Genomic DNA, 14,003 nt, shown 5'->3' with positions numbered 1-14,003 from the left:
CTGAGAACACCAATCGATTCTTGAGGGTCCAATTAAGTTAAGTGGATATTTTTCCGACCAGAAGGTCCAGCGCAACGTGCGTAGCACAAGTAGAACTTTTTTACCGCCAAAAATATGAACCTTTATGCGAGAACTACGCATGCACCAGAGCTGGGGTGTGGCCGAGGAGAAGCGTCACGTCAGCCGCTAGCAGCCGGCGGTTGGCGTGTGCCAGCTCTGACGCATGCTCATTTCTCACATTTAGGTTCATATTTTTGGCGGTAAAAAAGTTCTACTTGTGCTACGCACGCCGCGCTGCACTTTTTGGTCGGAAAAAAATCCACTTTACCTATAATTTGACCTTCATGAATCGATTGGTGTGCTCAGAAATTTCGTCGAGGACGGTATAATTCGCTGAATGCTTATGAAATGGGTATTTATTTATTTTTTTGTGGCTGTAAAACATAAAAATTTGGAAATAAACTTTGGTTCTCTCAAAATCAAAACAATAGGAAAATGATGCGAATTTCAATCACTTAATTTGGCAACATTGTTGTTCCTCAGTTAAGACATTATTTACGAATAAAATATTATTTCCCATCCTACAGTTGAATGAGATCTTCCCACGCGCAATTTTCTTTGCGATCGCGATAAGTCAATTTTTTGTTATCTTTTCCTTCTTTTCATTTACGGAAGCGCCTTAGACTTAGAACTTTGGCAACCACTGCAAAGCCAACACACGTGTGCTACACAGGTTGCATACACAAACAACGCTTGTTACGCCTGCGTGGGCCGGCGGGCGTGGCGCTACCGTCGCAGCATTGCTCCTTTCGTGTTTGCTTTTCACAGTCCGCAGTTGCTAGATGTCGCGTCGGTCGTTAACTCGAGTGAGTGATTAAAGATGGCTCAAGTCAGCGAGTGTTTTACCATAGGAAGCATAGTTTCGTGCGTTACATGCCTAAACAAAGAGCTGGAGGGCGAAGTTTTGGCCTTCGACCAGCAGACCAAGATGTTAGTTCTTAGTATCCTTGACAAAAGTGACCACCTCATGTGACCTTGTCCGCAAACCGGTCGCAAAGTCGCGACCCGCCTGGCAATGCGTCCTCCATGTCGGCCCCTTTTCACGCGTGCTTTTTCGCCGATTTCGCGCTGCTTGTCACGAATCCGTGCTTTCGCGTCGCCTAAGCCGCCACTCTGTCAGATTCGGTGCCGACAAACCTTTTTCACCATTGCCGGCGCGTTTTGCAACTCGCGCATCGGACTGAGGTCACCGACATGATTTGTTATTGTCAAATTGTTTAGCCATTTTTACCATTTTCCTGTCCCAGTTGGGTGTTTTCCTTAACTCTGAACCAGAAAGCTCTGCTTCCAATGGCCAGGCGAAGCTGAACGACATCCACATGATCAACCTCGCCAGGGTCAGTGATATCAAAGAAAAGAAAGACGCCACGTCCAGCTCAGAATCCCCGCAGCCCTTAAATTTGTTCAAAGTATGCCTTGGATGATTTTCATAATATGGTATATAAACTTTTAATAAAATTTTGTTTGGCTGGCAGATCAGCACCAGAGCGCGGAATCAGGTTGAGGAGAAGCGTCGGGTGATCTCGGCACTAAAGGCGGGAGTCTCGCCCGAGGGACAGAACCTTTTCCTAAATATATCCAAAACGTGAGATGATGAAATCGCAGGAAAGGGTGCTTTAATTAAAACCCGGCCTCTGTAGCATGCATCATGAAGTCACGTGGTCGAATGCAGATATTATCGTCATGAAACAAGTCCGTGTTTGCCCTCCCTACCGAGTGCAGGACGTCAGAGTACACAATGAGGACTCCCGAGGAGGCGCTCCCTTAACCCACACTGAGTCAAGAGCTGTGAGCCACGTCAAAAAGATGGTAATGACATACTAATTTAAAGGGAGGGTTTTTGACGGGGCCAAAAACTAATGCAGGAGCCACCTTTCACCCTCTTATCACCTGTCCAACTCGACCCCTCTGTGCACTAGCGAGCATGGGGTTGGGGGGCCTGTCCGGGACTTGACCCCCCGCTCGCTAGCGCACAGAGGGGTCGAGTAGGACAGGTGATAAGAGGGGGAACGGTGGCTCCTGCACTAATAATATAATAATTAAAATGAAAACTTAGTTATAAGTTCAAATTTTTTAAGATTTTCTTCAACCAAAGCTCAACTTAAAAGGGAACCGCTTGAGAATAGATTTTTTGCCTCAAATGTGTTACTTTTGTAATGTTTACGTGAACCCCCAGCCCAAAATTTGCAATCGGATATTAATTCAGAGTTTAATCCTTTTGTATATTGTACCATTTATTAAAATTGGGGATTACTGCAAAATCCTTGTTTCCAATACACAAACTCATCCCTTGTGGACTCAGTTGAAACCTAAATTGACCTAACTATAAGTAGCAGCGTATTTTTTTTAGATACGTGGCTGCTAAGTTAGCATGCTTTTCAAATGGTGAGGACTGTTTCCTTATTTGAAATCCTATTTCATTTCACAAAAAAAGTTTCCCTGTAAATGTTTTCACACAATGTTGGAAACATCTCAACGAGAGGAATCCAAATCTGCCAAGAAAATGTGGCCAAGCACTGTAAATTTTGAAGAAAATTTGAAAAATTGAATTTTAACTCTAGTCATGTCGTTTTTTACTGTTGCAAATTATAGAACAAACTCCTGTACAAGGGGTTGCATTTGCTTACCACCCGGTTTTTTCACTGCTGGTTTTTAACCACTCAATTTTTACCAATTTCTTGAGCAAGAAATTATTTTTTCCGTTTTTCCCCATTGTAAAGATAAAATTAGCGGTTGGGGTGGTCAAAATATCCTCCACTGTGCAGATTTTTCTTTTAAATTGTCATTATTAAACTGCCTCAATTTCTCCAAAATTTCTCTCAGACAATTTTTCAAGTCGAGTTCATGAGCAAATAATTGGAAATTTATTGAAAACTAAGGTGAAACGTTGCTACCAAGAAACTGGTTAAAATAGAAAAAATCCACTTTTTTACCACTAAACCGAATTAAAAATATCTGATTAAAAAAAAATCTGATTTTTTTATTTATCAAACAACAGCTTAATACATCCAACAAGTAATTTCGGACACAATATGCTAAAAATTCAAATAGTCGGACAAAAATTTGTGCTCTTATATTGCCAAGAAAACTGTCAATTAGAGATTATATTTTAAAATGCTCTTCCGCTGGACTTAATTTTGCCACAATGTTCTATCAACTCAACACTCAAGTGCATAAAATGTCTGCTAGTTATCGGTTTAAATTATGAAACTTAATTAAAAGTGGAAGTCAGGTTTTTGCAACCCCCTGTAGATTTTATTGTCAGCTTTATTCCTGTGTTTTCCTAGTTTTATTTTATTCTAATTCAATACTACATTACAAAAATGGTCTTAGCAATTAGTAGCTGCTATACTAGGGTTATGATTTTAAAATGAGATTTTTCAGGAAAATTTTGGACGTGGACATGATTGAGGCCAAGCATTCAGGCCCATTAAAAACCGTTGTAAAATGTAATTATATCCAGTCCAATTTTTTCTGATTTGAAAGATAATATATATATATATATATATATATATAGCTTAAGATTGAAATTGCTTTGAAATAAAATTGCTGTTTTGTCCTGCCGGAATTTCAGGAAAATGTAGGAATTCCTGTTTCCATTTCCTGTGTTGGAATCTGCTCTAGTGTCAGCAGTGCTTATTTATTTTGTTAACATGATTGCAACTAAGACAAATAATTTTGTGCACTGGTGTTGCAGGTGGACAAGTATTACAAAGACCTGCAGCTGCAGTCAGCGAACGCCAACACGCCGGCGGCTGCGGGAAACTTGAGTGGCACCGCGTCGGCGACACCGACCCCGCCGGCCAAGCAGTAAAGCGTGAGCAGCTCTCGTCCGGCACTGAGGCGCGGACGAACGCAGCAACGACCTGGCAAGCTTACCTTCCCTTCTCGTTTCCATCTGTGGCGGGGCCCTACGCTGGACCGGTCGGCCGCCGACCAGCCGCTCCGGCCTAGGGCCCCGACTCTTCAACACTCATCATTTTGTATTGGACAAGTCGATTGAAGTAAAAAATAATATTCCTTCATTGCAATTGTTTTTCACTCAAGTTTTGCTATCCAGGGCTCCAGCAGTTTGTTGAATTCTCACACACACACAAAGATTTGTCGAGTTCGCAGAAACAGAAAATCCTTACTTGGTGCATTTGTAGGCCATGTTGACCATGATTTAGGCTTAATTCTTTGGTTGGTCTTGTGAGCCCCTTTGACAGAGCAATATTCTCGTTTTATTTTTCTAATTAGTGGCCAAAGTAAGAAGTACTCTATCCCCCGTGTAGTATTCCAAACAATTGCAATGATTCGAGTGCGTGATTGTGTGAGACATCTTCCAAAAGTCTTTATCATTTCGTCTTCTTCGATCAAGGGAAATCGACCGTTCGCTTCCAGGATAGCATCCGCCCCCTTCTTTTCTTTTTAATTCCTCGACAAAGTATCTTTGAATAATTCGAGTCATGTCTCATCCTGATTCCACTCTTTGCGTTCTTTTCTTTCAACCAGAGGTCAGATACCAAATTTATGTAGTATGAATCTTGTATGATCGCTGTTAATAGATAATATTGTTAAAATGGCCCACATGTGAGTTTCATTTCACCCCCCACCACTGCCGTTTGTTATTTTTTCTATATAAACACTACTCTGGCTTTCACTCATCTGAGGCGACGAGGGTGGGGACAAGAAGTGCCCTCTGGCCTTGTTGTCAGCAAAACAAGAAATATACTCACGATTAGTGTGCTGCAGCTTGCCAAAATGAGTCGGGCACTCTTGGGTTGCCTCTTCGCCCTGATTATATCGGCGGCAGCATTAGGTGAGATCAAAAAAGCGTTCATTTTCGTTAGGACTGTGGATATTTACAAGATTTTGACTCGTTTTGGTCAATGGATCATCAAATGAGCATGAAAAACGTTTAAAATGTCTTCCAAGTGCCCAAATCACTTTGAAATGGTTCGTGTTTATCCCATAATTAAGTTCTTTCATTGAACTGGGTCCCCAATGATTTTGAGGTATTAGCATTCTAGACGAGATTTCCAACCAGAAGTGTTTTATTCAAAATTATTTTTGGTACTTATTGAGACCTTGATGCAAGAATACAGAAACGAAAATGTCTAAAAACAAAATATTGGATTTTATTGCTATAAATTTAAAATTTATTTGTTACAATTTCTTTTTCTTTATTTTAGTATGTTGGGGGGATACAGAGGTGCCGAAATAACCAAGGTTGACGGTAAAATTAAGGGCTGTTTTTTCTGGAAAATCATGCTGTCGTCGGGTCCTGTAAATTTTCAGGTTGTAAGTTTTTTTAGATACAAGGGTCAGAGGCCAAAAAGGGTGATTTTGAGTTGGGGTTAAATTTCAAGAAAATCAAAATAGCTCAGATAATTCTTGAGATCAGATTAGACGATTAGAACAGATAAGAAATCAAACCCTGGTGTTAGGGTAGCCCACGAATTCGCATGGGTAGCCACTTAAACGACGCCTGACGGGCTCTGTAATGGTTCGATTTGCAAGACCTGGACACTGTTGGAACGGCCAGAATACGTTCAATTTGACCCTTAGGAAGCCATCAGGGCCCTGAGGAAACGCCCTGATGTGCCGATAATCTCGATCCTGGTGGCTTCCTTTTTTATTTGAGTTTGGGACGCAGAACATTTCATTCTCTTAATTCCATATAAGAATGATTAATGAAATAACCTCTGAAAAAATTTAAACAAAAATCCTAAACACCACAATAAAAAATTATTAACAAATTTTAAACCTTTTTGATAATAATATGACAGAATTTAGTAGTTTTTTTACCTGCGAAATGTGCTTGGAAACCGTCTAAAATCGAATATATTATGCTAAAAAAATTTGTGAAAATAAATTATGCAAAATAGATAAAATTTATAAGCGAATTTCTGGACAACATTTTACTTATTTATTTTATCATATATATTTACTAGTTTTTTTCAAACTATCACGATTCTCCTTGTTTTTTTTAACTTCTCATGAATGAATTAAAATATCCAAGAGTAACTTCATTTTCTTTCTAGAGAACATTTAGAGGCAAACATTTTCTTTCAATTCAATTTATTTATTTTATAGCATGGTCAATACAGAGAACAGGAGTAGGTTACACTTCCGCACAATGAAATCGCCATCTATTTATAAATACTCACACAATATAAATAGAAACAAAGGAAGAAACAAAAAATTTGGGCACAATTATCACAAATTGTTGACAAACGCCATGTAGTCCTCCGCATCATAAAACTTATTAAGATATACAAATTTATATACAAACACTGAAAAATTCAGAATATCTTGGCACTAGGCGTAACGATACAGGCAAGGCATTTTACAGAGTAGCAATTATTGCGATCAAAGGGTTTTAACGAGAAAACTGGCTGGTTTGAACAGGCGCATGCATACAGCTCCTGCTTCGAACGCGTGTTGTGGGTATGAACGTCACTCGTTTGCTGGATTTATACCCTAAAGAAAGGATTTTCCCCACGCGAAACATAGTTGTGCACTTTGACGGTTTTGGACTGTTTTAAACGGTTATAAATGTGGTTTGAAAGAGATGCGACCGTCTGAAATTGAACTTATTTAATAATTCAAAACTGAAAGCCACAATCCTATCCTGCAGTAATTATAAATGCCATTTCGATAAAATAGGTCAAGAGGCCACGCACAACAATCAAAGTCCAACGCGGTCGTACGCACAAGCCGCTAACAATAATCAGCCGCAAGCCCCGGCGGCGTCTGCCGCTGGAGCGTCCGACGCGAAGCCTTCGCCGACCCCGTTCTCGTACGCTCAGGCGGCCAGGGCACCCTCAGGTACGACCCCATTCTCGTACGCTCAGGCGGCCAGGCCACCCTCAGGTACGACAACCCCTTCTCCTCCAAGATCGTTCCCGCAAGCGTCACAGAACGGGCCGAGCAACACCGCAACTCGAATCCAGCAAGGCACCAATCCGCCGAGGGTTTATCAGTCCAGGGGCCAAACGACTTCTGCTCCAGGCGTTTCGAACGTGTCTGATGACGATTTGAGGAGCTTCAGCGAGGAGTTGCTCCGCAGCGACTCCAACAATGCTGCCAGCCTGGTCAGGGCCAACTGGCAGGGCAGGACGCACGGCTCCAACACCGCCGACGTTGCTTCCCAACCGTGAGAGATTTTCCAATATTCTGCCATTTTTTCAGCCGAAAGAATGATAAAATTTCCTTAAAAAATGAATAAAAAAATGCAGCATTTTTAGAGGTCTCAGCCAGCCACCGATGAAAAAGGTCGAAAAATTAAAAAGTGTAGGAGAATAAAATGTCTTGTGGCCCTTTGGGCCCCGTTAAGCACTATCAAACTTCACGTTTAAATACTCTTAGCCGCCGCTGCCGGGCAAAAAATTCGGCTATGCCGTTCTTCCCGCTAGCCGCCGCCTTAAATCTCGCGGCTGATTGTGAGACCTCTAGAAAAATATCATTTTTTACGGATCAATACAGGTGCTAGCGAAAACCTGCATGTTTTATGTACATTTTTTACTATCATGATTTTGTTTCCCTTATATAGACTGCTAGTCCTGCAGGCTAGGGCTCTCCAACTGTCAACCACCTCCAAACTGAAGCACTTGTACGACAACTACGTGCCTGACGTTGGACAGGCTGAGGTTGTCACTGCTTACGAAAGAGACGAAGACCGAGCTTTGCTGGACGCCATCATGGCTACTCAGGTCATGGCCAAGACCAAAAAATTCCTAGTTGACAAAGGTGGAATACATTATAGGTGGTTACATTCAAATTTATATAATTAATTTTTTATGTTATGCGCAGGTTTGATTGAAAACGCGGCTGGTTCGTTGAAAAACAAGCTGAACATGCTGTGGTTCACAATGTTTCCCAGACTCGGAGGTCAATCACCGATCGGCTCCAGCGCATTTGAACATGTCTTCCTGGCGGAGATCAGGAAGGGCGAAATTTCCGGCTTCCACAACTGGCTCTACTTTGCCCATGAAGAAAACACGGGGAAAATGAACTACCTCGGATACATCAGGCACGTCGATCTAGCAGGGGTACATTGAAAATCTTAATTTTGTTTTATTTGAAAAATTAATTTAAAAAAATCAGCGTGGATCGGTTGTGAAGCACCATTTCACGTGGAATAACGTGACGAAGCCCGTGGGCTCCATGTTCATCGGGACAAGTCCAGAACTGGAAATGGCCCTGTACACAGTCTGCTTCTTGACCAGGCCGGACAACAAGTGTCCCGTACGACTCGGGGGAGAGCCTTTCTTCATCAAGACGCACTCATTCACATACAGAGGCAATAAATATATCGGAAGCGCTTATCCGGAAATTTGAACAGTTAAAAAATAAAAAATGTTAAATGATAAATTATCTCCATTTTTATTTATTTTCGAGATTTTCAAACATTTTATTTGCTTGAAAACTGAATGAACTTTTGAGAATTTGAACAGTAAATATAGGAATCGAGGTGAAATGGTAAAAATTCAATTATAATCGCGAATATTTTTAGTTTTTTGTTAAATGTGTAATAAACTGAAATAAAAAACACTCAAAATTCAAGTTTTTTTCACCCTGCTTGGTCATAGAGATATATATATTTGATTTTTTCCCCGTCAAAGTTTTCTATAATTTTTATTTCCGAGCTACAAACTGGACCGTGTTTTTGGACAACACCTTTAATAATAATATACCCGCATAAAAAAATAAAACCCAGGAATATCCTGATTAATCCTAGATTAATCTAAATTTATCTGAAAAAATTAATCCAAAAAAATGTTCCAGGATTAATCCTGGATTAATCAAGATTAACCTAAGATAGTTTAAGATCAATCTAGAGATCAATCTACAGGAAATATCCTCTGATTATTCTTTGGATCTATCTAAGATTAATCCAAAAAATTAATTTCTGGAATGTTCCTGGAATGAATCCTGATTAACCTTAAAATGTTCTTAAGTCAATCTAGAGATTAATCTACAAGAATATCCCTAGAATAATCCCAAAGTGGAAATTTGAATATAGCTAAAAGATTATCCCCAGATTATTCTATGGATCATTCTGAGATTAATCCAAAAATATTTTTTAATGTTCCTGGAATATTCGTTAAAAAACCCTAAAAGAGAAGAACTTAGATATTTTTCTTACAATTAAAAACACAAAATTAAATATGAAACATAATTTAAACAAGAAAATTAACTGCCATACTGTTAAATATTTTGAAATCTTTATCACAAAAAAAAATTTTTCTCGCAAATATTTTTTTAATTAATGCAATGGATTAAATTTTTATATTAAAACCTAACAAATTTTTCATTATCTTAACAAAAAATATGATGCCTTTATTTTTCAAAGAATCTGCCCAGATTAAAAAGGGTAAAAATCATTAATTCGATTAAATAAATTAATTTCTTAATACAAAGAGTCTTAAATTAATGCTACCGACAAACGGGCAAATTTGAAAATAAAGGTCAGAAGGACAAAAAGGGTTAAAAGGGCGATTTTAGTGTGCGCGTGGTAGCGGCGGCTGCACATGCACGCACGCACTTGCATGGAATGCCTGCTGCCTGCCTGCTTCTGTTGTGGAGTGGGGGAGGGGCGACGGGCGCTGGCAGCAGGACTGGCGAGCAGCAGCAGCAAGAGACGAAATCCTGCCTCGCTCATCTCTTTGTCTAACGCGTCAACGGTCAACCAATGTTCAAAGTTAAAGTTATTAACGGACGCAGGACGCCGGACGCCGCCAGTATGGGACATCACGGACGTCCCGCGGACTCCGACGGATGGCCTGGATCTTGCGGTTAACAGGGTATGTCTCATTTTATAGATTAGCGTCCAAAGAAATTAGTAAAGATCGCGCAACTTTCAAATCCAACGGTTTTATGGTAAAATTTAACTTTTTGCTGCTACTTACGCAGTTTTCGCCACCAATATTTTGATGTGGGATTCTCGCAAGTCCTTAAGTTATTAATTAGAACCCCATAAATAAGTTTGGGTGGCGGAAACTGTAAGTCGGTGATGAAAAATGTGTAATTTTTCTATGTAAATCGCGGTGGCATTTCTGGATCTGTTCTTGCCATGCTGCCTTTGCCTGAACCAAATCATTTTGTTGCACAGCCTGTCCTTCATTCTTGTTCTTATTGACATGAACTGTACGATTAATTTGTCAAAAGCAGTATTTTGATTTGTGTTTAATCTTAAATACTGATATTTGTGTAGTGCCCAAAATGTTTGGATGTATGTATATGCACTCTGTCATTGTGAAACCATAATTATTATGCTCTACTGCCTGTATGTGAAATTAAAAATAAAATAATTATTCTTGGAATAAATATATATGTTTAATTATTGTGTAAATCCCAATTAAAATTTAAGACAATAATAAATTAAATTTTATTAAAATAAAGAGCCAAGGACTAATTTTTTTCACGTTTGAAATTGATCCTGGATTAATTTGAGGAAGTTCCTAAGAAAGACCGAAGAATGTTCCAGGAATATTCTTAGGAGGAACGCAAGAGTTTTCTGACATCCCCCTAAGAACATCCCTGGGACATTCTAGGATTATCTTTTTGGGATAATCCTCGGATTAATCTAAAAACACGAAAAAGCGTCACCAATATCAGCCCATAATTGTTCCTGAGGATTGATCCTCGACCAAAGAGGTATATTCCTAGAACAATCCTGGACTAAATTTTTCTACGCGGGATAGTATTTTTGTTAAAATCACGTAATATTTTTTTCTTTTGTAAAGATACTCTTTATAACGAAAACAAATTGATTGAGATTTTTTAATTTCCGAAATTCACAGATTTTTCCAAATATGTGACATCATGCAGGAGCATCTAACACACAACACAGTGCAAACGTGTCACGTTGATATTTTATTCAAAATTTATTGTCTTACCCGCGCTCCGCCCAAACAAATATCGATAATCGATTAGTATCGCTTATGGGATATCGATGGCATGTGAGTGAAGAATGTAAACAAACAAACCCATGTGACGGCGGCGTGTGTTCCTGGCAGGAGAGCAATTTCCACAATTTATCGGGTTCAAATCAAAGGGTTTTGGATAGAACACTCGAACAGCTAGGTCCTGAGCACGTTGTGTATCGGGGGCATCTCGTTCTATTTTATGCCATCAAGCTACAAAGTCGCAACAGCCGCATCAGTTTGGATTTTGCGTTTTATCCGTTTTATCGCAAATAAGCAGATGAGCAATGAGCCAGCGGTGGTTACTTTCCAACATTTCAAAGGGTGTCTTGAAAGAAGTGGAAGCTATTGTCGACGAAGAGGACGAGCGTGAGTACAAATTTCAAAGTATTTTAGTAATATCAAACGTGTACATGTAATATATAATATGAAGTGCGACTATTATGTAAATGATTTATTTTTATTATTACAGTACATATTTATTTTTAAAACTGGTTAAAATTCAGGATATGTAGCAATTATTCTACCTTCTGACATATATTTTGCTTAAATAAATGATTAACTTTTATTTGACAAGTGATAATTTATGATAAATTCAAGAAAAAAATAAAAAAATAAACAAGCGATGCAACCTTCAATTTTAAGAATACATAAATAATGTGCCGGACGAATTTTAATATATTAAAAAATAGATAATTAATTTGCTAGTTAAAAAGAGCATCCATAGACATTAGAAAAATGCAGACGTATATTTTAAAACGTGTGAATCGCAAATGTAAATTCCGTAAATTAAATAAATAATGATTGCAATTCACCAGAGGTTAAGAAACCTTCTTTGGTGTTTGAAGCAGCCAACAGATGGCGCCATTGTATACTTCAGATTTTAATTCACTTTCACTGCGACAGAAATCTCAATCCGGCTGCTGTGCATTCTTCACCGAAAACGATTTCTTTTTATTTGGATGGGCTGAAATCCAAAATCGGCTCAGCCAATCGTCGTAGAAACGTGAACAGCAAATTTTTCAAATAACAAAAAATCCTTCTCGTCTCGACGTTTCTACGGCGATTAGATTTTTGTTTTCAGCCCATCATAAGAAACCAATTATTTAAGTGCAGGATGCACAGCAACGGGATTGAGTCTTTATATAATTACAACGGAAACTGAATTGTTTTAAAATCGGAAGTATGCGGTGGCGCCATATGTTGGCAGCTTCTAACACTAAGGGGTAGTCAGTCGCAACTGGTTATCAGGGTTCGCCAATTTGCACAAAGTACACCACTGTTCTATAATTAGCAAAAAATAGCAAGAGAAAACACTAGTTTCGTTTTTTCCACATTTTTACGAATTGAACCTTGAAAAGGTCACATATTGCACCAAAAAAGTAAGATATTTTGGATAGTTAAGATGACGTGGAATTTTCGGTCTTTTGGCTTTTATTCTGATTTTGTAAACATTCTTATTTTTGGTCCAAAATCGGATTTTCTGATCTTCAATAAAAATAATGCACGCGTTTCGGAAATAATGCGCTTAATTGAAGAAATTAAAACACAAAAAAAGTGTTTTTTCCGGAAAATGCTGGTTATTGCTTAGTGTTTCGGCATGGCATGCTATCAACGTTTTCTTTTAATTAGAAAATGTTAACTAAAATCGATGCTGAAACAGTAACAGAAAATGCGATGAGGGCATTGAACTCTGTATTCGGCGCTGTCCTCGAGCGGGCGATCGCCATCGTGGAGAAGCCTTATTCCGTGTGCGAACTGCACTCGCCCTTTGGCCGCAAACTGGTCCAAGTTACTGGAACTTCCAAAGGTAGGATCTCTACCTAGATGAACTCTAATAATAATTGTTTTTTTTAATTAATGGTGTTACATCATTAAAATTTTAGGGTTGTACACCCTGTACCCCGAAGAGAATTACTGCCCGTGTGAAGCATTTCATTATTTCGTGCTCGGCGCCAATGCCAGCGAATTGACTTGCAAGCACGTGTTGGCCGCTTGGCTCGCACGAATCTTGGGCAAAGCCACACAACGGACCATCACTGAGGAGGAAATGACATCGCTGCTCATGACTCTGCTCGTCAGTGACGATTCAAAAAGTGTTGCTCCGAACTCTGTTGAACCAACTGCCGGTGCTAAATTGTAAAATTGATTATTCCTTCCTTCCGTTACTTGATGTAGAAATAATATTGAATTTTTTACTCAAAAAGAGGGGATGAATTAAGAGAAAGGGTATGTAAATCCGTATTTAGGATGCTTTCAAACATAAAGGGTTGCAAAAAACGCGCATTTTTTAAAAAAAATGCAGTGCAGCGGTAAAAACGTTTTTTTTCAATTTTTACCAGTTTCTTGCAGGCAATGTTTTCACCTTATTTTTCAATAATTTTCTAATTATTAGCTTATAACCTTGACTTGCAAAAAGAGATACATTTTTTGGAGAAATGGACGCAGCAAAATGGCAATTTTAAAAAAAAATATCTGCACAGTGGAGGAAATTTTGAGCACTCCGACCGAAATTTTAGATTTTCACAGAAGAAAAATGGAATAAATTAATTGCTCGCAATTCTTGCGCAAGAAATTGGTTAAAATTGAGTGGTAAAAACCGTTAACAACCGGTGGTGAAAAAACCGGGTGGTAAGCAAATGTAACCCTGCAAACATTCTACGCTTGAATTAATCAATTCTTGTGTGGCTACGGAGGGAAAAGGGTGCGAGTTACTTTCCTGAAACCTTTTTGGCTCGTCAATGGGCATTAATACGAGTTAAATGGTATGCAGATTTTTAATTTCTGATCAGCAGAAGCCGAGATCTCGCGTTCACCTAATATTTTGGTTTTCAAACCGAGGGGCTGAGTCCACTATGCGCAACGAAAACGGATCTAATTCTCGCGTGTGCTTGCCTTGTTATTTAAGAATATAATTTGTGTTTTATCAATTAATTACTTATATTTATATGCATGAGTAATTTAATTATTAATCAATATTCACTGCCTGAAATTTGGTTTAGATTCGAAAAAAATAACCAAACTTTCTTT

The 14,003-nt window shown here is 38.9% G+C and overlaps 3 protein-coding genes across 4 annotated transcripts; all 3 read left to right on the top strand.

The window, feature by feature from the left end:
- The first annotated feature begins 836 nt into the window (after positions 1 to 836).
- On the top strand, positions 837 to 4,629 carry Lsm12a (LSM12 homolog a). Its single transcript, XM_065478715.1, has 5 exons — positions 837 to 1,001; positions 1,336 to 1,469; positions 1,536 to 1,645; positions 1,701 to 1,869; positions 3,758 to 4,629. The coding sequence occupies exons 1-5, from the start codon at positions 881 to 883 to the stop codon at positions 3,872 to 3,874; spliced, it is 651 nt and encodes a 216-aa protein (XP_065334787.1). The 5' UTR covers positions 837 to 880; the 3' UTR covers positions 3,875 to 4,629.
- A 90-nt stretch (positions 4,630 to 4,719) lies between these two features.
- On the top strand, positions 4,720 to 8,418 carry LOC135936034 (endoribonuclease CG2145-like). 2 transcript variants are annotated; one of them, XM_065478714.1, is made up of 6 exons: positions 4,720 to 4,861; positions 6,712 to 6,873; positions 6,919 to 7,201; positions 7,598 to 7,794; positions 7,858 to 8,096; positions 8,152 to 8,418. In XM_065478714.1, the coding sequence occupies exons 1-6, from the start codon at positions 4,804 to 4,806 to the stop codon at positions 8,383 to 8,385; spliced, it is 1,173 nt and encodes a 390-aa protein (XP_065334786.1). In that variant the 5' UTR covers positions 4,720 to 4,803; the 3' UTR covers positions 8,386 to 8,418. The 2 variants fall into 2 exon arrangements, with proteins under 2 accessions (XP_065334786.1, XP_065334785.1); XM_065478713.1 differs by having other exon boundaries at positions 6,712 to 7,201.
- A 2,592-nt stretch (positions 8,419 to 11,010) lies between these two features.
- LOC135936921 (zinc finger SWIM domain-containing protein 7-like) lies at positions 11,011 to 13,968 on the top strand. Its single transcript, XM_065479930.1, has 3 exons — positions 11,011 to 11,342; positions 12,637 to 12,783; positions 12,860 to 13,968. The coding sequence occupies exons 1-3, from the start codon at positions 11,261 to 11,263 to the stop codon at positions 13,114 to 13,116; spliced, it is 486 nt and encodes a 161-aa protein (XP_065336002.1). The 5' UTR covers positions 11,011 to 11,260; the 3' UTR covers positions 13,117 to 13,968.
- The last annotated feature ends 35 nt before the right edge of the window (positions 13,969 to 14,003 follow it).

This window comes from Cloeon dipterum, chromosome 2 (assembly GCF_949628265.1).
Source record: "Cloeon dipterum chromosome 2, ieCloDipt1.1, whole genome shotgun sequence".
In the NCBI taxonomy this organism is placed as follows: domain Eukaryota; kingdom Metazoa; phylum Arthropoda; class Insecta; order Ephemeroptera; family Baetidae; genus Cloeon; species Cloeon dipterum.
Note: the sequence above shows the minus strand (reverse complement) of the source record. Positions and strands in the feature narration are given on the sequence as shown.

Excerpts from the sequence above, each read along its gene's own strand:
- Lsm12a (XM_065478715.1), top strand. The coding sequence starts at position 881 with ATGGCTCAAGTCAGCGAGTGTTTTACCATAGGAAGCATAGTTTCGTGC. Across the intron at positions 1,002-1,335 it reads GACCAAGATGTTAGTTCTTA|AAAGCTCTGCTTCCAATGGC; the intron begins GTATCCTTGACA and ends ACTCTGAACCAG. Across the intron at positions 1,870-3,757 it reads TGAGCCACGTCAAAAAGATG|GTGGACAAGTATTACAAAGA; the intron begins GTAATGACATAC and ends CTGGTGTTGCAG.
- LOC135936921 (XM_065479930.1), top strand. The coding sequence starts at position 11,261 with ATGAGCCAGCGGTGGTTACTTTCCAACATTTCAAAGGGTGTCTTGAAA. Across the intron at positions 11,343-12,636 it reads TGTCGACGAAGAGGACGAGC|TAACAGAAAATGCGATGAGG; the intron begins GTGAGTACAAAT and ends ATGCTGAAACAG. Across the intron at positions 12,784-12,859 it reads AGTTACTGGAACTTCCAAAG|GGTTGTACACCCTGTACCCC; the intron begins GTAGGATCTCTA and ends TTAAAATTTTAG.
- LOC135936034 (XM_065478713.1), top strand. The coding sequence starts at position 4,804 with ATGAGTCGGGCACTCTTGGGTTGCCTCTTCGCCCTGATTATATCGGCG. Across the intron at positions 4,862-6,711 it reads TATATCGGCGGCAGCATTAG|GTCAAGAGGCCACGCACAAC; the intron begins GTGAGATCAAAA and ends TCGATAAAATAG. Across the intron at positions 8,097-8,151 it reads GGCACGTCGATCTAGCAGGG|CGTGGATCGGTTGTGAAGCA; the intron begins GTACATTGAAAA and ends TAAAAAAATCAG.